The following is a 24,048-nucleotide window of genomic DNA, read 5'->3' as shown; positions in this document are numbered from 1 at the left end:
CGTCGCCAGAGACACCAGAACCCCTGGCATCGTGTCTGTAAGTTGTATTTGCAGGTCCACGCCCACTCTCTGTCATGAGCGAACCTGACTGAACCTGAGCCATAACCACACGGCCACGTCCATCCGCTGCCCATCCAGACCCAACCGGACAGTTACGTGCAGTGCAGACAACAGCGGCGAGACAGCGTCACAAGCAAACGCCGTAACAGATACACAGTCAGTCAGTCGTCACTCGGTCAGTCAGACGCGCAGACAGACAGACAGACGGGTGCTGGACAATGGCTGCTCTTCTTCCTCCTCCTACTCCTCGTCGTCGTTGCTTCCTCCATGACCGACAACGATGTCCGTCGCAGCTCTACCGTTCTGCTCTCTCTTCCTGGGAGGTCGGTCGTTCAGAACAAAAGAAAAAATAAAGAAAAGAAAAGCCTTCAGCCCACCCGATGGTACTTACACTCGATACCTGTGTACCGTACCTTGCCTCCAACACCCCGTCACGACCCAGAAAAAGAAGGCCTGAGGTCCCAAGGTCCAAAAATCGCGAGAGGTACGTACCCGCTCTCAACCCCGGTCAGACGCTCCACACCAACAACCCACACGTACAGTAGAGTACCTACCTCTCCCCCCACCGCAGTCACTTCCCACACCTCCCTCCCTCTCTCCTTCCTCCTCGTCTTCTTCTTCTCCTTCTCTCAGGTGCTGGCCCCTTCCTTCTCCGGGGGTCCCTGCTCCCTCCTTCCTTCCTTCCTCCCTCCCCTCCCTCTTGTCTTCTCATTCTTTTTTGGCCCATGTCCTTTCCCCCCCCATGCCATACTGCTACCTACCTAGTAAATTGTACGTGTACATACTTACCTGTAGTATTTCCTCTCACCGCGATTCACCCCATGTCTCTCTTTCCCTTTTCTTGTAACGTTCACCCCCCGCCGCCCCCAGTCTCTCACACCCCCCTCAGTACTTCACGCCCCCCTTTCCCAACACCCCCTCCCCCCCTCCCAATCCACCCATCACCCATCCCCATCTCTTCCCAATACCCATTGCACATTACATCTACTCACATGCATCCCACTCCGCTGCCATCTAATCCACATCCTCCAACTCTCTCCCGTACCAGCAAGAGTTGACGATAATTATTAACAACCGTCCTCCCCCAGAATTTCCACCCTTCCCTCTCCTCTTACTTCATTGCTCCACCAGCAACACCTCCATCGACCCGGCCTTATCCTCTCGGCGCATCTACAACCATTCTCCGCCTTCCCATCTTGTCCACCCTGCCGTATCAAAGCATTCCTGCCATCGCCCTCTGCCACGACGCCAGTATCATCAATCTTGTTCCCTGGCTACGAATCCGACCTCTATAGCGCCCATCGCTCTTTGCACTGTCGATATCATCGACCCTCGCCCGCACAACCACTTGCGTCCCCATTGTTGATCTCGACAACTCGCTCCCCGTTTCGCCTTAGGTGCCGATATTCGCCCTACCTACCTAACCCCCCTTTGACACACCCTTGCGTTGGGTGATTTTCAATCTCAACTGCCATCGCATATCCTGGATACTCGACCATTAGCTGCTCAATCCGAGCAGTCCACTTCGGCATCATGCCTTATCCTCTCGACACCCACGTCCTGACCGTCGACACCAATGTCATCAACAAGGTCGACACATCAAACCCTCAAAACCTTTATAGCATGTGGACCGGTAAGCACTTTGAATCACAACCCGGTCGGTCCTCTGGGGCCGTCCCAGACGCATCCGCTGACCCGACCCGTCTACGTCTAGTCTTCGCAAAGTGTGCAGAGTCTGTCGAACAGGGCCGCAGGTTAGAGAACCTTAGTTGGCGTCTGTGGAACCGTGAGACCTTCTGCTGCACAGAGGATGAGCAAGCCTCCATCACTGCCACAAGCCTGCCCAGAGAAATCCCCGGCGCTACCAGATTACAAGACATTCCTCAACTCTCCGGCAGTGTCGACTCGGAAAACGACGACGAGGCCGTCGACTTCACCTCACTCTCTGCCCCTCTCGAGATTCGCCCCCGGATCCAGAGGCAAGACTCGTGCGCTAGCAACCGCAGCCGAGGCAAGGAGCGCCACATTACTTCGGGCGACTTTGAAAAGATGGTCGTCTCTATCATCAAGGAGAACGAGCCCTTGTCCGCCCCTCTCCCTCAGATCTCCTCGCCCTACATCCCTCCGCAGAAGGAGACGCCCGACCTGGCCCCTGCCTCCCCCGCCTACGAACATTCCGGATCTACCACCACCGAGTCCCCATGCAAGTCATCAGAAGAGGAGCACTCTCAGGAACCCGTCTCTCCCGAGATCACCTCCTCCACCACCGTCGTCCGCGGCTTCTCTCCCTCTCAGATTCCCATCTCGAGGCCCACCCCTGCTACCCCCAAGGCCGTGTCGCCTGCTGCCATCCCGGAGCCCAGGTCCTCGCCGGCAGCCAAGCCCGTCCTGTCGAAGAAGCAGCCAATGTTTTCTATCGGCGAGTCCTGCTCCTCCAGTGAGCAGGGCCAGAGCATTGAGAACCTGCGGCCCATCCCTGCGCCGAAGCGCAAGATGTTCCAGGTCGGCGGTTCCTCGGAAGAGGACAGCTCCCTAAAGAGCGCCCTTGCCTCTCAACCTGGCTCCCTCCTCAACGTTCAGAAGAAGACAGCTTCCTTTGCCGACCGTGTCTCCACGCGTACGATTGACGACGACAACTCGGCCATTGCTGACGACTCGGAGACAGACTATGTCGACGAGAGCGCAATTGACGACGACGACGACTCTTCCGACTGGGAAGACTCGGTTGAGGACAGCAACAAGTCTAGCATCGACGAGAAGACCTTCTTCCAGCGCGTCGACTCCAAGGTCAATCTGACATCCCGCCGCTCCCTTATTACCCTCATGATTGAGCAGAACGACCGCAAGAGCAACTCCAAGGCCCTTGGCAACATTGCTTCTCAGTCCACGTCGGCATTGCCCTGGTCGCGCACGAGCCACACAGCTCCTCCCACGCTGGCCGTCTCCCCTAATGACTCTGACGATGCCCCTCTCATGATGAAGAGGGGCGTGCGCTCCTCTCCCCTGAAGCCCATCACCGAGATCCCTCGGTCTGCCGCTCAGCCCATCTACACGACGGCCAGCCACAGCCACCTCCAGGCCGCTCTCTCCCCCCGGACCACGCGTCGCAACATGCTTGCGACGGAGCTGACCGAGTCTCTCCGCCGCAACCTCCTCTGGGAGCGTCAGCAAAAGTCGTCGACGGCCAATGCGGTTCTCAAGAGACGGCACACATCCCACGACGTGGCCAACCTGAAGCAGTACCCCGAGAAGGTCTGCCTCAAGAAGGAGGAGGCGGCTCCTGCCAACAACCCCCAGTTCTTCTCCAAGGACACGGACAACTTCGGAGGCTACCACTCCAAGGGATGGTAGACGACGCATCGACACACTTTCAACATGGTACTATTACTCCAACGACAGCACATACTTATCAAAGATATCCGACGAGCGCGCGGCCAATGTGGTCCCCTCGAGCACAGCTATTTCTGGTTTCTTCTTCCACAATGCATTGCGCGCGGCGGCATCGCGTTCAGCTCTGCTTTACATTTATATCATAATACGGGCGCGCATAGCCGAGACTGGACAATGCCGCGACACGACCTGAACACGCGGCAGGGGTGGCCTTCACGAGACGTGGGCGTGCTGGGGCCTTGGTTGGAGCTGATTCTAATTTTTTTTTTTCCACATTTGCAACGGCGTCTCTTCACATGATACCATGGTCTGTTTTGTTTTGGCAACATACCACCTACATGTTTTATCAATGGGTCTGGGTCTCTCTGCATTTACATGGTTGCGCCGGAAGCTTGTTTTGGGAAAACAGGCAAATGTGATGGATTGTATTCTATGGACGGGACTCAACGGGCGGGGCCAAAAGACGTTAGCAGCTACAGAAGGCATGCATGCCCGAGGGCGACCTCGGTGGGCTATGCTGACGACAGAAAAAGAAGAAGAAAAGAAGCGGGGGAAAGCAAAAGTGGAGATGATGGCGCAAGAAAGGGCCGAAGAGGAGGAGGAGGAGCTGGCATAAAAGCTGGGATTACAACGATGGCGCAGGAGGCATCGCATTAGTCCAGCGTGCGCAGCAGATATCTGGTTTACCAAAAGCAAAGACGGTTGAGACGAATAAGAAGGCAAAAGAAGAATCACCAACGTGGAAAAAAAATAGCAAAATCGTCAAAAGAAGTTTTAGCAAAAACACGAATAAAAGTTGGCCATTGAATCAATCAAACACGTACCATCGTGACGCGGGCACTGAACTGTATTGAGATGTACCTACCTGTATTAGGCCTATGGCGGTGCCTCGTGGCCCGGTGACAAGGCAGGCAAAACAGATGGGCGACGCGCTGCGCTGCACGCTTTGCAACAATGCCGAGGGTTGAGCCGCTTGCTCGGTGCCCTGGTGACTGCTGCTGACTGATGATGGATCGGATGCACGGATCGGATGCACACACACACACGATGGGGGGGGATGGACGGCATCCATGCGCTCACCGCTCACACACAGGGGGCACGCTGCGATATGTACGGTCCCTCCCCCATCACGAGTCCCCCCCCCCGGAGGAGCTCATGTTCTTCTTCCTCCTTGCCTTGTCCACAAGCGCGCAGCGTCAGGGTTGTGAATGTTGAGGGATGGGGAGGATTGGGGGAAGGGAGGAATGGCAATGGCTGGCCTGGGGATCTTGCTGGGCTGTACGGGAATGGGCTTTGGCATGTGTATTTTTATTTTCATTTTATTTTGGGGTGGGGGGGGGATGCGTTGAGGTGATGCAATGAGATGCGATACGATGCGATCTGGGTTGTGGTGGGAAAACATGTGAAAGTCGGGAACAGAGAGGGAAAGGGGCAAAAAAAAAAAAAAAAAAAAAAAAAAAAAACCAATTACTGTACTAATTACTGCTTTAGCTACGTGTGTGTGTGTGTGTGTAGGTGAAGGTATCGAAGACGCAAAGACGACGTGGGGTATTTTTTTTTCTTCTTATTTTTTTTTTTATATTTTTTTTCAGTACCCAGTAGTACATTCTAATATGCACATCTACCGGTGTATTTCAACATCTTTTTCCTTGTTGTTTTTGCCCCCCCCCCCCCCCCCCGGTGATGTTGGTTTTTGATTTTTGATTTTCGGTCTGTTCAATGAGGAGGGGCCGCATGTATATGTCCGGACACACACACACACACACACTCCATGCGTTGTGTCACGAGTTGGCAGGACATTGTCGTCGCCTGTGTTGGACGTTTTGGAGGGGGAGCTGCCGCCGCACGCCGTCCCCAACCCGAGGAAGCACTTCCCCATAGGTTACTTTTTTTCCATTTCTTTCGAGGTGGGAAGAGGAGACAGCGGGATGGGGGGCGGTTTTTTTTCTTTTTTCTTTTTCTTTTTTTCTTGTTCGTCTGTTTGTGTGTGTTCCTTTTTATGTCTATGTTTATGTTTATCTTATCTTACTTTTTTTTTAATTTTTTCCCTTCTTTCTTTCTCTTCCGTTCTGTATTCCTTCCTTCCTCCTCCTCCATCTATACTTTTTGGCGAGGAGGAGACGATTCATCGGACGAGTTTCCCCCCCTCCGGACCCGGCGAAGCTTTTGCGGGTTTTGCCGGCCCCGTCGCCGTTGTTTATTCGTCATCACGTGAGGTTATTGGTTGTTGGGGGGGAAGAGGGAGATAATCACGACCCGGCGGGTGTCAGGAAACCCTTGAGGGGGGGGAGGAATGGAAGGTCTTCGTCTGTTAGAGGGCAACGACATTTTGGCAGCTGCGCTAAGACGCGCCATGCACCCAGAGTTCGTCTCTCTCACTCTCTCCCCCTCCGCCTCCCGCGGCATGTATTTTGGGATGCCGCGGCTCGTCGTCCGCCATGGCGTCCAGGCATAGGAGGAGCATTTAGCAGGCCGCTATGGCGGACTCGCGCGCTGGCCGGGTTTACCCATCTTCTCCCCGAGAGCTCTCGGGTTGTGTCCGACCGTCGTGTGTAGTCTGCATGCCCACGCCTGCTCGCTCGCTCTTTTCTCATTTTCGGGTAGGGGCGGAGGGTGGCGTTTGCTTTTTTTCTTCGGTAATACGGAAGGCAAGGCTGGGTGTCATGTTATACAAGATTGCGGGGGGGGGGATTGTCTATAGACCATTGAATAATGGTAGAACATCGTTTGTGCGACGCGGGGAGATTAGGGGAGGAGGCGGTGGCGGGCCGGACAGCAGGGCATGAGTTAGAACAGAAACATGACTCTGGAGGATGCCTCACCACGGCGGGACGGGGGTGACGCGTTGGACTCGGGTTGAGACTTGCGTCTGAGATGTGATGTGTAGCCTTGTCGTGGTGGTGGTGGTGGTGTGTCTGGGCCTTTTCCGTCCCTGACAATGATGTCCCTCCTCCTCCTCCAATACGATTCTTCACAAGAGAGCGACGCCAATCGGGACCAGAAAAAGCTTTCGGTGCATCAGCCCAGTGCGGATCCGGGCGGGTGAAGGGGGGGGGGGGGGGGCCACCGCGTGTTCCCAGGAAGGGGAGATGGGGCGCACGCCTCCGCGATGCCGGTCCCACGCCGTCAGTTGAGCCGCGGTCACTCTCGCTGGAATTCTGCTCGAACGCATCAGCCGTCTTGATTGGAGAGGGGGGGTCGGGTTGCGTCCGGCGGCGTCATTCTCCCAACTTAAAACGGGATTTGCTGACACACGAAATGGAGGGGGACCAGTGGTCTAGCCCTTTGTTGCGGCTTTACGTACACTACTAACGAAGATGGTTCCGTCCGGTCTTTTTTTCTTTCTTTTTTTCTTGCAATGGGCAACAAAACGAGACTGGCCAGAAACTGAAAAATTGAGGGGGGGGGGCGTAACCGGGGAGGGGGAAAGGTTGACAGGTAATGCGCTTCGTATGCGTGCGAGAGCTCGTCATAGTATGTGCAGAGCTCGGCGGCTTTGTGGAGAAGCGCGTGTTTCGGGCCTACTGCACACACGGGGGGGCCGAGACGGACGGGTTGGCTGGCAAGCGACCCGTTGAGTCACCGTGAGGCTCTCTGGTGACTGGAGCGTGTGCGAGAGACAGCCCACTGTAGAGGGTTTCCATTTTTTTAAAAAAAAAAAATTCAACATTTTATTTTATATTTTATTTCCATTTTTTTGTGAGAGAGATAGTGCGAATGCTGTTTCCATGGCCGAAAGGAGGGTGTGAGGCGGGGTATCTGGCTCTACGCCGGGACAGTCAGTCAGTTAGATGACAGCTTTCGTGCTTGGGGTATGGCTGTGCCGTTGACGGACGAAAAAAAGAAAGAAAAAAGAAAAAGTTGGTGCGGCATCCTTGGGGGGGGGCAATGAGGGAAAAAGAGACAACAGCGGGTCCAGGAGCCATCCGACAACGAAGTCGACGTCGGAGTCGACATCCGTCTCCTCCGCCTCACATCTAGGCCTCCGGGCGCTGCCACCCGGCAAGAGGGGGAAAGAGTGTTGAGGAGTGGCGGGCTCCGAGTCACGCTGGAAGGGTCCCGGTGCGGAATGCAGACCGCTCGGAACGGCCGTCCGGGGGAGCTGGTCGATTGGCCGGCCTGGCGGGGGCGGAAAGGATTGCAATACGCACGACACAAGACGACACGACACGCTGTGGATATTGCGGAGCCGCGTCCCGGTTAGGACAAGGGGGAGAGGGGGGGTAGTGTTCGATTACGCTTACTCTGGCTTGTAAAGAATAAATGAAATAACATTGATCCTCGACGGTATGTTCGTGCAGGTTGGCGAAAAACATCTCGGTGCCAGCTCGGGGATTTGGGGGTCTAGAACCAGAGTCCCACTACGCTGTTTTACAAGACGAGACCCTACTGCCGACGGCTGCGGTCTCAGGGGCCCCCAGAGTTTCGGCCGATTGGCATCAACTGACATCAATTGGTCCGGAGCCTTCTTGCAGCATATTCTGCGTCGGAGGATACAAAACGGTCTAGACTGCTTTTTGCTCCATAATAAGGCCGTGGTGGAGGGGATGGGATATTCCCAGTGCGGGGGTGTTGGATGCCTTTTTTTTTTTTTTTTTCTATGTCTATTGACTGTTCCGTGACCACTTTTTCTGCCCCTCCTTTCGTCTATCCTTTGAGCGTAATATTTTATTCATGTTTAATTTTTCTTTTGTTTGTTTTCTGTGGACAAGTCTCCACTGTAAAAAATAAAATAAAAATTGAATAATAGCGATCCATTCTTTCTGCAGCTTTACTATTAGGTCGTCAAGGATTCAAGGGTTCGGGAAGGGGGTAATGGAGGACGGCGATTGGCCAATCGTCCCGGGGTTTCCTTCCCCTCGCCGCCCCTGAACCCGGAGAGGGAGTGGAGGGGGGGACGGAGGCCCGGCGCACGTGGACGTTGCGGAAGTGCACGGAGCGCCGTGTGGTGCTTCCCGTACGCGGGGTCCGAGGCTCAGCTGATGGAAAACGGGGAGACATACATAGTAGAAAAGGGTCCCGCTGAGGCTTGGCACATGGAGGTGTGGCGCATGAGTGAGATGTGGGGCACGGCATTGCCGTTCTGCCGAGGTAGAGAGGGGCGGGGGGGCGCTAAGCCTCATATCCGCTCAGCCTCACAGTCAGCCCTCGGTGGGTGTGGCTGAGGGGCTCTTGGAGGCTCTCGGGACTCTCGCCATGAATATTCCCCACACACCCACGCGCGCGTGACCGCGGCTAGCCCGTCTCGCAGGGTGTATCGCGGCTATCTAGGAGAGGTGAGCCGACCGGATAGCTCGCTTCGCTTTTTTCAAATTCTTTTTAAATTTTTTTTTTCCTTTTTCAGATCATCAGTCAACTATGCTGTGTGCCCTTCCACTGCAAGCTTTCTTTTTGGTGCGGGCAGGCGATTACATGGCGAAGGTAAAGGCATGCCCAGGCTGACTGCACGGTGATGAGGCAGTGGAAAGAAAACAAGGTAAAAAATTAACATTAAAAGTTGAAAATTAAAATAAAACCTTCATCGGGATGTGCCCGAACATGCAGCAGCGAGGCGTGAAACGATAGGGCAGATAGATGTGCAGGCTCACCCTCGTCGGCTAGATCCTGCAGGAGCTCTGGGACCACGACGCTCTGCATTCCACCCGGCTCATGCCACGATACTACCTGCTTACCCTCAGGCGCCGTCCCTCCCTCACCCTCCAAGGCCCTGGTGGGGGGGGGGGGGGGGACGCCAAGGCATCAGTCAACATCTCTGCTTTCCTTGGTCACACCGACGCTCAACACCCCTCTCTTTGCGTGACAGACGTCGCCGAGGAGGGAGGGGGAAGGGCGCCGCTCGTCGTTGACGGCCAAAAGCGCTCGCTCGTGGTCATTCCACCCCCCTCCTCCCTTTGACGAGGCATTTTGATGCGTTTTCTCAGATCGCATCGAGAGGGGATGGTCTGTTCAAAAGGGGCCCTTTAGGACCACATCCTCTCGCATGGTACCCCCGCCGTGGGAAAAGAGGCGGTATTCTACGAGAACAACGCCGGATTACCAAACGGGACGAGGGCAAATGCAATGACTTTTTCCTCTCTCGCTCTCTCTCTCTCTCTCTCTCCCCACACCATCGCTGGAAATGGCTAAAAGGAACGAAAGAGAAAAAGAAGGCTGGACGGCTGAATAGGGGCCCCTGTACGCGCATGACGGCGATGGACCCCCGCATCTGGTACACACTGCACGTAATAGGAGTCTCTGGCCTGTCTGCGGGGTGGGGGAGGGGTGGCCTTTTTGCTGGGGGCCACGAGACTCGGACGGTTTTTTTTTTATTTAATTTTTTTTAATAACTATCTGCCCGCTTCTGTCGCTTCTATAGCCGTAGCAACGCAGCTGCGACGTGCAAGAGGGATGGAGGGAGGGTCCTTGTCGGGGGGGAAAGGGAGAAGAGACAAAACGTATAAGGAAAACTCTTCACCGCCTTCTGTGCCGGCGACGAGAGCTGTATAAGGCGGTTAAGTCTGGTTCCGAGGCGTTGGCCCTGTTGCCGAGCCAGGGACGGGGTGCGGCGGTCAGCCCACCGCCGGGAGGGTGTGAGCTTGTTGCACGCCGTGTGTTGTTTGGGATGGGGCGAGGAGGACCGACCATACGTATCATTGTCGTTGTCGTTGTCGTTGTCGTTGTGGTGATGGTGATGGTGGTGGTGGTGGTGGTGGTGGTGGTGGTGGTGGTGGTGATTGTCGTTCCCACCCCTGCCTTAGCCCGGCTCGAGGCTTAGTTGCAATCGCAACAATGGATTAAACGCCGTCTTGTGGCTGCACCTCGGTGACGCAAACCGCGCCTGGCCCAAATTCAGTTTAACGAACGCCGTCCCGTTAAGCCTAAACGCTCTCTCTCTCTCTCTCTCTCTCTCTCTCTCTCTCTCTCTCTCTCAAGACGGCTTCGGTTTTCTGCCCGTTGGAACGACTGGGCTCCACGGTTCTAAAACCTTGTTTGAGGACATGTCGTCTTGCTGCAACTCAAGCAGGGTGGTTGTTGGCCAAGAAGTCTCCTTTCTCCCACCACACCGCACACCACACCAAACCAAACGCCGCTGCCCCGGGGCTCGGAATTGGTTCCCGGGACGGGGGCGCCAGTCTCAACGAGGACGTAAACGGCGCAACTAGTGGAGAAGGGGGGAGAGGATGACATCTACCCAGGGAATGCGACCTTATCGGGTGCTGCAGGCAGGACACCACCCACGCAGTAGGGGGCGCGGGCACGTAACGGCCGAGGGGGGGTGATCACGCCTTACCGCACCGGCTATTGGTGTTGTCGGCATTGTCAATGTTGTCGTCGGCGCCTTCAGCTCGTTTTGGGCCGTTATGGACGAAGGGAACCCCCCACTCACCACACCACACCACACACACACGCGCACACACACACACACACCTCCTTCTGGTCCTGCTTCTTGTGTTTTGTCATCGTGGCAGTTGGCCGGGCGGTAGCGCGTTCTTCACCGACTTTTGACATGCATATATGCATTCTGCTATTGTTGTGCTTCTGCTCTCTGTCTCTCTCTCTCTCTCTCTCTCTCTCGCTCTCTCTCGCTCTCTCGCTCGCTCTCTACTCCCCCGCACCTTTCACCCCCTCCCAGTCGAGCTGTTGCGGGAAGAAAACCAAATGACAAAAAAGAAAAGAAAAAATCACGAGAGGAGTGGGAGGGGCGGAACAATGCCCAACTCGAATCTTCAAGGGGTGTGTGTACTACGTATGTGTGAGTGTGCGTGGGTGGCTTCTCGCTGCACACTGCTTTCGAAACAGGGCACAAACAAAACGGAACGGAAGACAGGGTATCGATTGCCTCCCCCGTACGGTACATCAACTTTGTCTTACGTATCAGAATTCAAAAAACATTCACAATAACTCTGAATCATTACTTTTTCCTTTATTTTATTTTTTTTTGAAAAAAATAGAAAATAAAAAAGAACCAGCCCTTGCATCTTCTGGATCCGACAGACGTCAAAAACGGAGTCAATCATGGTTTCCATCTCCGGATCAGAAACCCCCATTCCCGTAATGATTGACGCGGGAGACGAGAAACAGGCGCCCCCTTTTCTCCACGGGGAGCCCACGGGGCACACGATGACGTTATTGCCTACCCCGGATCCGACATCCAGCGAACCGCCGCCGATCGCTCCCGTGAGCTCCCGGCTCTTGACGAGTTTTGTTGATTTCCTGATTTTGCACGGGCTTTAACTTGTTCGTCGTAACCCCTTGGGCCGAATGATGGGGAAAACCCACGATCCCCATCCGCAGGGCTGGATTGATGAAGGTTGACGAAATCATGGCGACCCGGTGACAAACCAATTCCCTCCCAGATCCCCGAACAGAGTTTTCATCCCCCCCCCCCCCCCCCAGGGACCCCGAAGACCCTTATTCTCCACACGACGACATCACTGACGGACATATGACTGCTGTGACAGGCTCGCTCTGAATTGCCTCCAACACCCCCCCACACTATTCTTGTCGAAAGATCAACTTGTATCTAGATGGATCTGATGGTTTGCCCAATCCACCCGTTGGGGCGGGGGGAAGGGGGTGTGCGTCCCCGGGGATGGGAAAGTGATGAGGATCAATTCCCGAAGGCGTCAAAACTTGCCTGGCATTGACGATTCGGGGGGGGATCGGGCTTTGATGTCATACATTCCCTTGGCCATTGGAGCGTCTAGCTGGCTGCTAATACCCCACCCCTCTCTAGGAGTAGATCCAAGACAAGACAGTTGTGTTTCCTGTATCCGTAAACGGATGGCGCTCTCCCGGTGCGCGCGCATTGCCGGCCGGGCCCCCAGGACCACCTTACTCGTGCGCGGCTATCGGCTGGAAAAGTGGTTTGGCGGTCCTCGATGATGATGATGATGATGATGCCCCCCGTCCGTCATGACGTTACGGCGTATTCCTCCCGGGGAATGAAAGAGGGAAAAAAATCGCCAGACGACTCAGGACGGCGCAGGTTACATCTGGTACATCTCGAGATACTTGCAGCAAATCTTGTAGCTGGTACATTCGCCCTCGGACCGCCAGAAGTAGCTCTACGTTCCATCCTCCCCCCCCCCCCTCCCCCCGCGATACGGCCGCCCGGCCTTCTTCCCGCCGCCTGGGTTTGGCTGCAGGCCTGGTCATGACAGCTAACCCCAATGACTGGTTTCTCGCCCCAAAGCCAAGAAAGAGAAGGAGGGGGGGACGGGAAACGGTGGTGGCCAGGCGGCAGGGTAAGCTTGAACCCTTAGTACCAGGGGAGGGCCGGATTCGACGGAGCCCCAGCCGGGTCATCTCTACGAACAGGTCATTATGCGTAACTGTGCCGGGCGCAGGGCGTTCCGAGGACGAGGAAAGCCCATGTCGGTACTCGCGACTGCAACCTGACGCCTCTTATGGCCTTGCATGCCGTGACGGTGCTGGTTCGGTCGATATCAGAAACAGGAAAGGAGAAGAAGAAGAAGGGACAATTCGTTTCCCGCCACGCCTTGCTCGGTAGGCCTCGGTGTTCGTCCCCCGTCATGATGTAGCCAAACTATGTGGCTGTCGGGACCAGGCCGGCCGAAAGGGGGGGGGATATCTTCCTTCACCGTCACCTTCCACCTCCTCCACGCCAATATCCTTATTCGTTTAATGTTTCCGACTATTCTCTTTTCTCTTCTCCCACTAAACGTGCTTTCTGCAAGCCACCGGGCCTGCCTCCTCGGCCCCTCTCTCCCGGCAACCCTCCTCTTGACCTTCCGGGGCTTTGCTGCCTTTGGACGGAGGTCCGCCCTCACCCGGGTTCGTGGTCATCTAGGCAATCCGAATCCGAATCCGCATCGCAGGCCGCCGCCGGGCGCAATCGATCTATCAAGATGTTGAACGTCGGAATCACGCCACCCTCGGGTGCCCGCAACACGCCCAAGTGTCGAGTTGCCCGTGTAGCAAAACAAGCTGTCGGATATTGCTTGCAGCCATCTTCCAAGGTTCCATCGTGAGTGCGCGCGCGCGCGCGCGTGGAGCCCCCCCCCCTCCCGCTGCGTTTCAAGCGCGATCTACGTGGCACGGTCGATCAGAGGAAACGCCAAACGCGTCGCAGCTGCAGGACGAGTGGGAGCGTTGGCGGTTTGGTTTCTGGGCATGTGATGAGGGGGTTGCAGGCACTGGCCAACGAAGGGCAAATCAAGGCCCGGTAGACGAGAGTGAGTCGTCAAGCCAGCAAGTCGTCGTCGTCCATTGAATCATTGGGCATGGTTAAAGGAGGAGGGGGTGGCGTTCGTCCAATCCCTCTCAGACGTCCCAGCTATGCACAATGGCCTGAACAGCAGAGCTCGACGCACGACACATGTCTTCTTCACTATGCCTTGGCTGCTACTCCGAGTCTCCCAAAGGAGCGCGGATGTGATGCCCATGACTAGAGGCGACGGTTTCACTACAGCCTGGGGGAAGCGTATGCGCAAACTCTATCGTCACCTACTCTATTCTCGCCTGCCCCCCTCCCCTTCCCTTTTTTTTTTTCTTTTTTCCCCTTTCTCTTTTTCTGCCCAGTGTTTTGGCTTCACGCCCTCCCACTTGAGTTTGACTTGTCAGGCTGAACGATGATTAGGGGCTTGGACATCTTCGTCCAAAGGAGCGCGAACCGCGTCATTGTACTCGGAGCTGTCCGAGGTTGACTTCCAGAAGCTGAGCTCGAGTCGACAGCCGGCGTCGGCCGAGTCAGAACAAGGACACATCACGGCAACTCGGCCCCAGATCCAACGGAGAGGTTTTGCATGCGGCCCCCGCCCTCGTGACGATGCGCACCGCATCGTCGTGAGGGTGTCTTCGTGTCGTGAGCCCTCGACGTGGGTGGTTAGGCTTACTCCCCGCGAAATACATGTGTGAACCTTTGTCTCCCCCTACCCGGGCTTTTCCGAGCTCGCTCGCCTCAACTCGAACACCTTTTTTTTTCTCCCCCCCCCATAGCCGAAACACGGTTCCCGAGGGGAAGGCATACCGCCGTCTTGACCCGGTCACGACTGTCCTTTGCTACCCCGTGGGGAGAGGGGGAGGGGGTGGGATGAGGCTCTCGCTTTGGACGAAATGATTACCCCCCGCCTCTGCCGAGGTGGCCCTGCAGCCGACTCTGTAGACAACTGCCGAGATGCTGGGGTAGGAAATGCATCGATGATTTGATGTAGCGTGTTTGGTCGGCCACATGAGCTGGACGTAACAAAGGTGGAGGTCCCGTGTTGTTGAAGTAAAATTAACATAGAAAGTTGATGCAATCACGGGGGCGGGCATTGCTTGGTTGTCCCTTGGTTCTCCATCTCGGAACACGCCACCCCCCTCCTCCTCCTCACCCATTCTGGTCGGCCCGGTGGTTCCAGGGACGACGGCGGCGGCGACGATTTCGTTTCCCAATCCCCGTTCGCCGGACAATTCGCTCTTTCCTGGCTACCCGAGGCCGGAGTTCTGTCAGGGCACAAGTCCCCCGTCCTCTTGGCCGATGCTTCGACGCGTCCGACGGGCTTTGTTGCTCCGGGAAAGGTTTGCGTGCGTGCGTGCTTGCGCTTGGCCGCGCCCTCCTCGCCTCTGACCTGCGGCGTCTCACCACGTCGCAAGGTCTGGAGGCCGACCCGTCCCGGAGCAAACGACCCAGCAGCCCCGAGACGAAAGGGATCGCGGGTTCGTGGGCCTGCAATGGGCGACGGCTATGGATACACTTTTTTTCCTTTCTTTTCTGTGCTTGCTGGACGCTCCGTCGAGCTAGCGGCGGTCGCGCAGTGCTGAATCTGACTTGGCATGGGCTGAGTCCGCCCACAACTTTGTGTAAGGGTAATACGAGGCTTTCATTGGGGCGCGAAGGGCCGGCGTTCAAGGTAGCTTTCCGGTTTGTTGATTTGGGTGTGTTGGATCGGGATACCAGTTGAGTTTGGGGCGCGATCACGCGGGCTCTCATTTTCGCCATCGCCATCGTCACTTGACCTCGTCCATTTCCGTACAAACTGGCAGTCGACGAGGAGGGGGGACGGGCAATACGGAGCGGGATGGCTTTCCAGATGATGCTTCCTACGTTCGATCCAGGCGCTTTAGGCTATTGCAATTCCAGCCCGCCCCCGCGGCTGGACTCGCGTTTGGTGCAGAGGAAGTCTTGCGCCGATGGTACCGCCGCGGCGTCACAGCCCCGGTCCGCATCGCCCGGGTGACTGATGGACGCCGCGTCTCCGCCGACTGTGGGGCCGGTCCCGGCGTCGAAGCCGCGTTCCCAGTCGCCGCATACCGCGACGTCTGTCGGCGTTTCCATGTGACTGCATTCGGTTCCACGACGGTCTCGGCTTGTTAAGCTCGGGATGGGACACTGTGATTCTGCAGAGAGGGAGCTGAAAACGCCGTATTCACCGCGGATTAAATGCGCAATAGTTGGAGAACCGTCTACCGACGTGGTCATCGACTAACCGCACCAGACCTTTCAGGAGGGCAACATGTTCTTCTGATGGAACGAGTTCCACCGATTATCAAAGCCGCAGGACGCCCTATTAGATGGAAATACGACGCAGTGTTCGTCCGAGACGTAACCCGGATGCTTCCCCATGAAAGTCTACCATGTAAATCATAATCGAGTTTGCGTTCAACGCCGTGATGCAAGCCAAACTGTTGTGCGCTGATGTATGCTTCAACAGCATTGTGCGGCCAGAATAATCTCAACGTCACCACTCGACCAACCCCCCTCGGCAGAACCTTACTTCATGCGTTTTCTCATCACGATGCGCCCAAAACCCGGATTGTTTAGGACGTGCTCGGCGACGTCTCCCACACCACCCCCCCCCCCCCCCCCCCCCTCCCTCAGCACAACCATCGCGCGGCTATGCTCTCGCCTCACCCCACCCCCCTTCCCCCTTTCCTCCCATATTTCCCATTATGCCGGCAATGGTCCTCGAACAGCCTCGCCACGGCAATCCGTGTCGAAACTACCGGCTATTCATCAAGCATCTCGATATTGCGGTTGGAGAAGGAAGGGGTGGGGAGCAATCTTCGGCAGGCTGCTCATGTGGCCTCCGCCACGGCCTGCCGGAGATACCGACGCCTCCTTTAGCGGCGCAAGGCAGCTGACTATGGCCGAATCGAGCTCGAGCCCGTGAGAGCTTGGGCTCCCTGTGTGAAGCCTCCTACGTCACGGCCGATGGAGAAAAGAAAAGAAAAGAGAAAAAAAAAAGAAAACACCGGGCTTATGCCGACGTGCATCAGCAGCTGCATGTGGCCCGACATCGGATTTTCAGAAGCAATTCGCGCTGCGGACGCAGACTCTATGCCAATCAGAAATTGGCAATGCATTTTTTCTTTTTTTCTATTTCCATCTGATCGATTTCCATCATTTTTACTTTCTGCCAATCTCGCACTCCGTATCAACGACGCTGTCGATTTTGTTCTCCCCCCAAATCGAGATTCCGTTTCCCCTCCCCCTTATCTCCCCCGTGACGGGCCACAGATAGGCCACCGGCGTCCCATGCTTGTCGGGCTGCATTAAGCAGCATGTGCCTCGGCAGCTGGCGCGGGCCCCCGCTCATGCGCGATGCCAGGTGCCACCGCCTAGGCCGCCGATTTCAGAGTGCGCTCGTGACGACGGTAAGGACCGGGCAAGGGACCGGGGAGGAGGAGGAGGAGGAGGAGGATGATGATGATGGGAAGTGGGCGGGGGATGAAAGAGAAGACCAGGTGTGAGAGGCGCGGAACCTCCGAATCCTGTACAATATCTCTCCCGCTCTGCCAAATATTGACCCCTGGCTTGGTCGACTAGCAGCCTCGTTCCGGGGCATCATCGAGCCTGGTTTGCAACCGTGGGAAGACCACCCAGGGGTCTCGATTGCCGTGCTGCAACCCGCCGTGCCATCGGCAATGGGTGCTGAGGCTGCCCATGAGGAAAGATGATGGATGATGTATCACTAGGCCGTCCGTTCTAGTCACCTCCCCCTCTCCATTGGCGGCGCTTCGCAATCGCAGGCGGCTCCGCGTCACCATCCCCCCCCGAGCGTGCAATATCCGGAAGATTATGAAACCTCGTTCCCCCTCTTCGTCCCATCCCGGGAGCCTGAAAGGAGAGGGAGAACCTCGCCAGCCAGCCTCGCCAGAAGAGAGTTTACAGGCCCGTCGTCACTTGACCAAACTCGCATGCGCCGAAATGACGCCCAAGGGGAAGGGGGCTGCATGGCCACGAGGAGGTGTCTCGTTTAGGTGCCTCGTTTAGGTAGAGAAGGGGAGAGAAGAGCAGCAACACTGCCTGCCCTTGATGCTGTGGCGCACGACCGCAGGGTAGAAGGAAAGAAACGGCCCTCGATCAGGGAGATGCAACGGAGAGTGTTGCGTGCGTGTGAGCCGCCACGCATGGTGTGTGTGTGTGTCTGCTGTGCTGCGCGCTTTGATGGCCGCAGGACCCTTTTTCCTGTCAAAGCACAACGTCGCTGGGGCGCCGGCCTCCCTCCGGATGGCAGACCGAACTGGGGAGCGATGGCCGCCGAGTTCTCGATGCAGCCTGTTCGTGACTGTTGTTGTTGCCCCCTCCTCCTCATCCCCTTCTCCTGCTCCTCTCCTCCCAATATTCCAGACGCTCGCCTCCGCCAGCCCAGCTTTGTTTGGCCGTCGGTCTGATGTCCGATTCCTGAGCCTCGGGGAACTACGGGTCGGCTTCCCAGGCCCTATCCCTTTTTGATGCATGCCGATTTGTCCCCTCTCCCCCCCTTGCCCTGCGTAACTCTGACGCTTTGGTTTTTATTTAACGGTTATTATATGTTTAATTTCTTCTTGTGCCAGTTCACATTATCCGTCCGTTTCTCGGACAGTCGATTCGTCACCGTCCGTCACAGTCTCACCAAAACCGTTGTGCTGGCCTCGGTACATCGCAGGCACACACACACCGCACACCGCACACCGCACACCCGGCAGTTTGGTTATGCTTCAGCTGCGGGCGCCGCGGGCGGGTAAGACGGATTCCATCTCCATGTGCACCTCTTTTTAGAACGGCGCCAAGCCTACTGCTGCGAAGTCGCCTCGACGTTGTATCGCTGGCCGGCCGGATACCTCCCACTTCTTCAATGCCGGTATTCAAACAGCGTCAGCAGCAGTGGCAGATGATGAACGATACGTGCATGCTCGATTGACAATAGACGGATACGGGGGGGGAGCTGCGCATTGGCAAGACAAGGAACGGACGGGCAAAGGCACGTTGTCGTGGACGGATGGACGGATGGTCGGACGGATGGACGGACGGACGAGAATAAATCGGGAAAACGGAGTTGAACAAAATCACGTTGAGATATAAAATAAAATAGAATAAAATAAAATAAAAAAAACAACTAACCCTTGGAGGCCCTTTCTCCGAATTTCATAATATTCCAAAATGCCTTCTAGAACACCGCGCGCACGTCCAAGGGAGCAAGGGGGGGGGGGGGGGGGGCAGGCCTGTCACAGAAACGAGAACACTCCCACCCCTCCACCCCCTCCCCAGACAGGACCAATCTCCCTGCCACGTTTTTAATGTCTCCCTCTCCTCTCTACGGATACTCGACTCAAGCAGAGCGGCGAGTTCTCCGCAGCAGTCAGCAGAGCAGCCGAACCCCTCCCTTTCCCTTGGCGAACGGCCCCAACGTCGTGGTAGCGACCACCCGGGTCCGTACGGAACCGTGCCCCGGAGCCAGGCTCACCCCAGTAGCAGAGGCCGGGGCCCATGACTCGCGAGCGGCCACTATACCCTTTTCCCTTGATGATACCGGTAGGCCTTTCTGTACGTTTGGGGTCCTACTGGCAACAGGTCCCCCCCCTCTGCGACTCTCTCGGTGACCAAAAAAGGCGTTATCCTTCAGGTTACATACCGGCAGCTTCGCGCTTGGATGGAAAGCAGGCATGAGAGGGAGACGAGTCGAGTCGACGTCACGCCCTCGAATACTTGTCGTTGCGTACATTGCCACCCTCGGTTGACGGGCTCCCTATCCGTACATGTGAAGTGATTCGGATCGCAGCATATCGCAAGGGAACGTGCGCTGACGCACTGAAGACGGGGACATGACTCTCTCAGTCACTCATCCGTCCTCTTCCTTATCGCCTTCTTTTATGTTTTGATTTTTTTTGTTTTGTTTAGTGCTTTTGGTGGCCGCCTCACCAAACAGTCTTCCAAGGCCTTCTTGCGTGGCCCGCCGCGGAATCGTCCAAGGCAGGATTTGGGACGATCCGGAGCGAGGGCGAGAAGCTATGGAGACATTGACGGGCTCCAAGACCGCGTGTACATGGCAGGGCTGCTTCAAACCGCCGCGGCGGTCGCGTAAGGCGTCAGCCTGGGCTTCGAGACGCGGGGCCAAGACTTGATCAAGTTCATTATGTTTCGCGACCTCCGATACATGCGGGTTTTTCTTCTCCCCTCTTCCCTCTCTCTCCGCCGGCGGCTTGGCTCCATGTGGAGCACATCACCTCTCTCCCCTCTTTGACAGCTCGAACTCCCGCGAAACCACCCAATTATGTTTCCCGCATAGTGTCGACGGCGTTATGGCGGGCATAATTAGGCACATTCCGAGACCGCCGTGTGGGTATAGTATTAGTCCTTTTTTTTTTTTCTTATTCCGTGCCGTCCATCCAATCCATCTGTATGCGCGAGAACGGACGTGGGACCGCTGGGAATATTGACCATACGCATTTCACGGATTTGTCAACACCGGAAAAGACTGCTTGTAGACAGACGGACGGGACTCGCTTCCTTTTTTTGAGTCCCAAGCCGCCAAGCTAATCCGCAACAAACATGAGATGGCGAGCTTTTCATAGTCTGCTGCCCTTCCCTCCCGGACAACGATCGCCTCGAAAACCTCGGAACGACTCTCTCTCTCTCTCTCTCTCTCACACACACACCCTCTACCCAATGCGCTGTGCTTGACTACGTGATAGACCGTTTCCCCCTTACCGTCGCCGCGCGTGTGGCCGCAGACCACACAAAGCAGGCAAGGCAGCCTCGCTGGTGGCCCCAGGTTCCGGACTAAGCGTCGGAGGCACTGCGGCTCCTTTGCGGACATGCACACGCCAGTCTTCAGGCATGCGGCTCCCGCTGGGCCTCATGACGGAGATTTCCAGGTCCAAGGGGCGGGAGAAGCATGGGGTCGGGTGGAGGGTCACGAGAAGGGGGGGTGTGCGTGTGTGTGTGTGTGAGTGAGGGCAGGGAGGACAATTTCGGCCGGTTTTCCACGACAGGGGATTAAAGACCTCGAGGGCCAACCCCTGGAGGGTTTGAGAGGCCTTTCCTTCTCTCCGCCTGGGTATTCGTCCCTGGGAACCTGGAACTTTCGTGCCCGATTCCACGAACAGGGGAGATGCTGTTCGTCGGGCGTCAAAGAAGGGGAGGAAGGGGGGTGGCCGTTGTCCGGACGGGGAGGCAAGACAGAAATGGCATATGACTGACTGACTGACTGATTGCCCGTCTCTCTGTGTCCAGTCCGACGGGCAGGTCGTCGTAACGTGCTGGGACATTGGCAACGTTCGGCCCTCGTCCAGGAACATGACCGCGTGCTCCCACCCCCCTTCCCCTTTTCCCCGGTATCCGTTGCTGTGGTTGAAGCGAGCTGTCACGTTCTATCTTCAGCGGCTTTATCAGTCTCTTTTTCTTTTTCTTTTTTTTCCCTTCCTTTTTGCGGGGTAAATTAGAAACTATGGGGAGGACGAGGAGGAGGTGGGCAACGCCGCACCTCGTCCTTGTGTTTGTCGCCGGGTTGGCTTGTCGGCCGTTTGGGATACTCCAGGTTCGTTTGCCTTCTTGCACCGTCCTCTGCCATGCACTGCGCCCAGACTCGTGATGGCACTCGTTTGATTAGCAGTTCCTGCGCAGACAAGCGGTTGCGAGTTTGAAGAACGGGCTCGCTGCATTGCCTGCCCGCGAGAAGGGCAGCGTTTGCGATTCAAAGGGGCGGGGGATGGAGGGGGATCATTCGCTCCGTCACGAGCAAAAAAATCTAAACCACAGGCGCAGTTGATGCATGGCGTTACCCGAAGACGACAAAAGGAACATGCCGGTGTATCAGCACGCGTGAGAGGGATGAGCAAGAGCCAGCGGTCCAGACCTTTGCGGGGCCCCTCGCTTTCTTTCGCATGAAGCACTCCCTCGTCGTCGATCTGTTGTAGCTGCTTGCGCATGACGAACGGCGGGCGAGAGGAATAACATCGGAGGACGAGAGACGATGGAAGGGGGGTGGGGTGGGAGGAGGGGGGTATCACCTCTTTTCGTGGTCCGAAGTTGAGCATCGCATAGAGCACGTGCAGCATACGTACACCGAGAGATGCGAAAATAAGTGACGGGGAAACACGTACAAGCTGGGGACCCCGTGCCAGGTGCGGGCGAGTCAACAAGCGTGCCGGAATCTCAAGGCTTCCCCACGAGCCGCTCATTGGATGCCCTTATCTTTTCTTCCAAGCCGTGGTAGTTTCCGCATTGAAGAGATCGGATGAGAGAGAGAGAGAGAGAGACAGAGAGACAAAAGGCCTGCGGGTGCCTGACTTGGCAAACAATCGACCCCGGTTTGTAACGGTAGGCGTAAAAAGAAAGTCAGAATAGATCATGGGGTTTCCCCGGACGCGGGGGGCGTCTTGCAACTTGGGACGGAAAACCCGGGGCCTGCCCGTTGTCGACGCTGCTCTCTTCTCTCCCTCTCTCCCTCACTCGATCAGGGGACCCTGCGGGGTAATGGGTTGGCTGAATCGCGGCCTCGCAAGCTTGGGGCAATTCACATGCTGGCGGGAAGAAGCGGAATATGGGGATGGAGATGAAGCTTACGCCTCCGCTCGTGCTGCTACACCTGCGACGTCGGTTCGTCGGGGGGGGGAGGAGTCAGGGCAAGGCGCTTCACATGCCAAAGGAGAAGCGTCCAACGACCAGACAATTCCCACGTCGTTATAACATCATTGGTTGTCACTTGTTTTGTCGTGAAGGCACGGTTTGACGTTGATTGGAGGAGGAGGGGCGGAAAGGGAGGACAAAACAACCGGCGACGACTCGTGGCAGAAGGCAGAAACGAGCAGACTTTGTTCGAGAACAAACATGTTGCGGCTTCTTTGGACGACGGGGCGTGTGCGTGTTGGGACCTGGCCTCGCATCCTTTGCAATGCATCGTCGTAATCCGTCCAGACTGCGCCATTCAAGATTTGTCATGATTCAAGAGACGAAGCAGAGGAAAGAAGAAGAAGAGAGAGGAGAGAGTGTACGCGTACAGAGAGATGGAGGCAATCTTGAAGCCACACGGCCAACCAAACCTACCGAGCGAAAAGGAGGGCACCACCATCGTAGCGTGAGACAAACACAGGCTTTTCGTGAATAATGCGAGATTGGGCGGGCTGGGTTGATCTAGCCATTGGAAAGCCAACTCCCGCCTCGAAGCGGCACTGTCGTCGCAAAAAAAGGAAGAAAAGACGAGGAGAAACTACGGATATTGATGCAACTTTACCTGCTGATATCGCGGGGCTGCAGCCAAGGTTTAGACTACCGAAGGACCCCCGGCCTCGAGCGAGCGCGGGGGGGGAGGGTGTCCGGGCTGCACGTACTGAGCCGCACGGCATGGCGGGCCGTGTTGTTCTGCTCCTTGACCTCCGTCCCGTGCCAGCCTAGGAGCCCGCGAGACCTAGGCAGACCGGCTGAGGCTTCCCGTGGTCCCCTCTCGCGGAGGACGAGGAAAAGGGAGTGGTTAGCATCCGCGGGTTCCCCCTAAGAGGGGGGCTCCCGGCGAAGCGAACAGCCAGGGACGGGGCGGAGGACGGGGCGGAGGTGAGCCAGTCCCCCTCATGGGCCGGAATGCCAGAGCCCGGAGATTTGGGTGGTGTGTGCGTGTGTGTGTGTGTGTGCCAATCGACTTCGAAGTCGGAGGGGTGGGGAGCCGAGATACTACAGGTCGTCGGCCCTCGAGGACATGGCGTGGCCGACAGGCCTCGAAAACACTCGCACGTCGAGGCCTGGGCGAAGACGCCGAGGGCCAATCCTAGAAAAGGGACGGGAAGGACTTGGCCGGAATGTAGGGCTGATGAAGACAAGCCGGTGCCTTACAGTTTACGGTCCCTCTTGGTTTGCCGTGGCATAACACCCCCCTCCACCACTCTCCAATCGACTCATCGCGTAACGCTAACACGCTAGTCATGATACACTCGTCGAGGCGGGAGGGGGGACCGGATGGAAGATTGCAAGCTAAAGAGCAGAGGAAGGGTTCCCCGGAGCCCGAGAGGAGGCTAATATGCGACCTATCCAATCTCCCGTCGTCCGCGGAACGGCTGCCGAGATCGACGGCGTGAATCGAGGGGGGAAACCACACACGCACGCACACACACACGCGAGCTCGTTGCTTCAGGGCGAGACATTCCAGCCAAGGTGCTGACGCAAGGCGCGGGCGGATATTCTACCCAGCCCGCCCAGGCTCTTGTCTCCGGCGCTTTCGCCGTCAATTCGCTGACGAATGAATCTCTTTCGGGTGAGTGAGGCGGCGTGGTGCGTCTCGACGGAGATGGAGATGTGCGCTGTCGTGACGGGCATCCAATATCCGCCCCTTGCTCACCGGTCTGCATCCTCCCGGCGCAGCCAACAAGATCGTCACATGTTGGTTAGTAAACTTGCAGCAAAACTCTAGGAGCCGTCTC

General features: G+C 56.6%; 8 protein-coding genes across 8 annotated transcripts; 4 read left to right on the top strand and 4 right to left on the bottom strand.

Moving 5' to 3' along the window:
• The first annotated feature begins 215 nt into the window (after positions 1–215).
• Positions 216–963, top strand: LY79DRAFT_358092 (uncharacterized protein). Its single transcript, XM_060552712.1, has one exon. It carries the CDS (start codon positions 328–330, stop codon positions 823–825), a length of 498 nt encoding a protein of 165 aa, XP_060410330.1. The 5' UTR covers positions 216–327; the 3' UTR covers positions 826–963.
• A 630-nt stretch (positions 964–1,593) lies between these two features.
• On the top strand, positions 1,594–3,411 carry LY79DRAFT_523198 (uncharacterized protein; the record flags this gene model as incomplete). The annotated part of the gene is made up of 2 exons (XM_060555508.1): positions 1,594–1,693; positions 1,775–3,411. 2 exons carry the CDS (start codon positions 1,594–1,596, stop codon positions 3,409–3,411), a joined length of 1,737 nt encoding a protein of 578 aa, XP_060410329.1.
• Positions 3,412–14,600: 11,189 nt separating this feature from the next.
• LY79DRAFT_357996 (uncharacterized protein) lies at positions 14,601–15,534 on the top strand. The gene has a single exon (XM_060552711.1). The coding sequence runs from the start codon at positions 14,688–14,690 to the stop codon at positions 15,336–15,338; it is 651 nt and encodes a 216-aa protein (XP_060410328.1). The 5' UTR covers positions 14,601–14,687; the 3' UTR covers positions 15,339–15,534.
• Positions 15,535–16,299: 765 nt separating this feature from the next.
• On the top strand, positions 16,300–16,579 carry LY79DRAFT_564963 (uncharacterized protein). The gene has a single exon (XM_060558707.1). The coding sequence runs from the start codon at positions 16,327–16,329 to the stop codon at positions 16,516–16,518; it is 192 nt and encodes a 63-aa protein (XP_060410327.1). The 5' UTR covers positions 16,300–16,326; the 3' UTR covers positions 16,519–16,579.
• A 956-nt stretch (positions 16,580–17,535) lies between these two features.
• LY79DRAFT_357987 (uncharacterized protein) lies at positions 17,536–18,315 on the bottom strand. The gene has a single exon (XM_060552710.1). The coding sequence runs from the start codon at positions 18,115–18,117 to the stop codon at positions 17,647–17,649; it is 471 nt and encodes a 156-aa protein (XP_060410326.1). The 5' UTR covers positions 18,118–18,315; the 3' UTR covers positions 17,536–17,646.
• Positions 18,316–18,933: 618 nt separating this feature from the next.
• On the bottom strand, positions 18,934–19,146 carry LY79DRAFT_523117 (uncharacterized protein; the record flags this gene model as incomplete). Its single annotated transcript, XM_060555503.1, has 1 exon — positions 18,934–19,146. A coding segment is annotated over one exon (213 nt), but the record flags the coding sequence as incomplete, so codon positions are not given.
• Positions 19,147–20,209: 1,063 nt separating this feature from the next.
• Positions 20,210–21,176, bottom strand: LY79DRAFT_357980 (uncharacterized protein). The gene has a single exon (XM_060552709.1). It carries the CDS (start codon positions 20,935–20,937, stop codon positions 20,344–20,346), a length of 594 nt encoding a protein of 197 aa, XP_060410324.1. The 5' UTR covers positions 20,938–21,176; the 3' UTR covers positions 20,210–20,343.
• LY79DRAFT_564960 (uncharacterized protein) lies at positions 20,998–21,615 on the bottom strand. Its single transcript, XM_060558706.1, has one exon. It carries the CDS (start codon positions 21,565–21,567, stop codon positions 21,085–21,087), a length of 483 nt encoding a protein of 160 aa, XP_060410323.1. The 5' UTR covers positions 21,568–21,615; the 3' UTR covers positions 20,998–21,084.
• Positions 21,616–24,048: the final 2,433 nt, after the last annotated feature.

This window comes from Colletotrichum navitas (genome assembly GCF_030913465.1).
Source record: "Colletotrichum navitas strain CBS 125086 chromosome Unknown LY79scaffold_70, whole genome shotgun sequence".
NCBI lineage: Eukaryota > Fungi > Ascomycota > Sordariomycetes > Glomerellales > Glomerellaceae > Colletotrichum > Colletotrichum navitas.
This window is presented reverse-complemented; position numbering and strand designations above follow the sequence as displayed.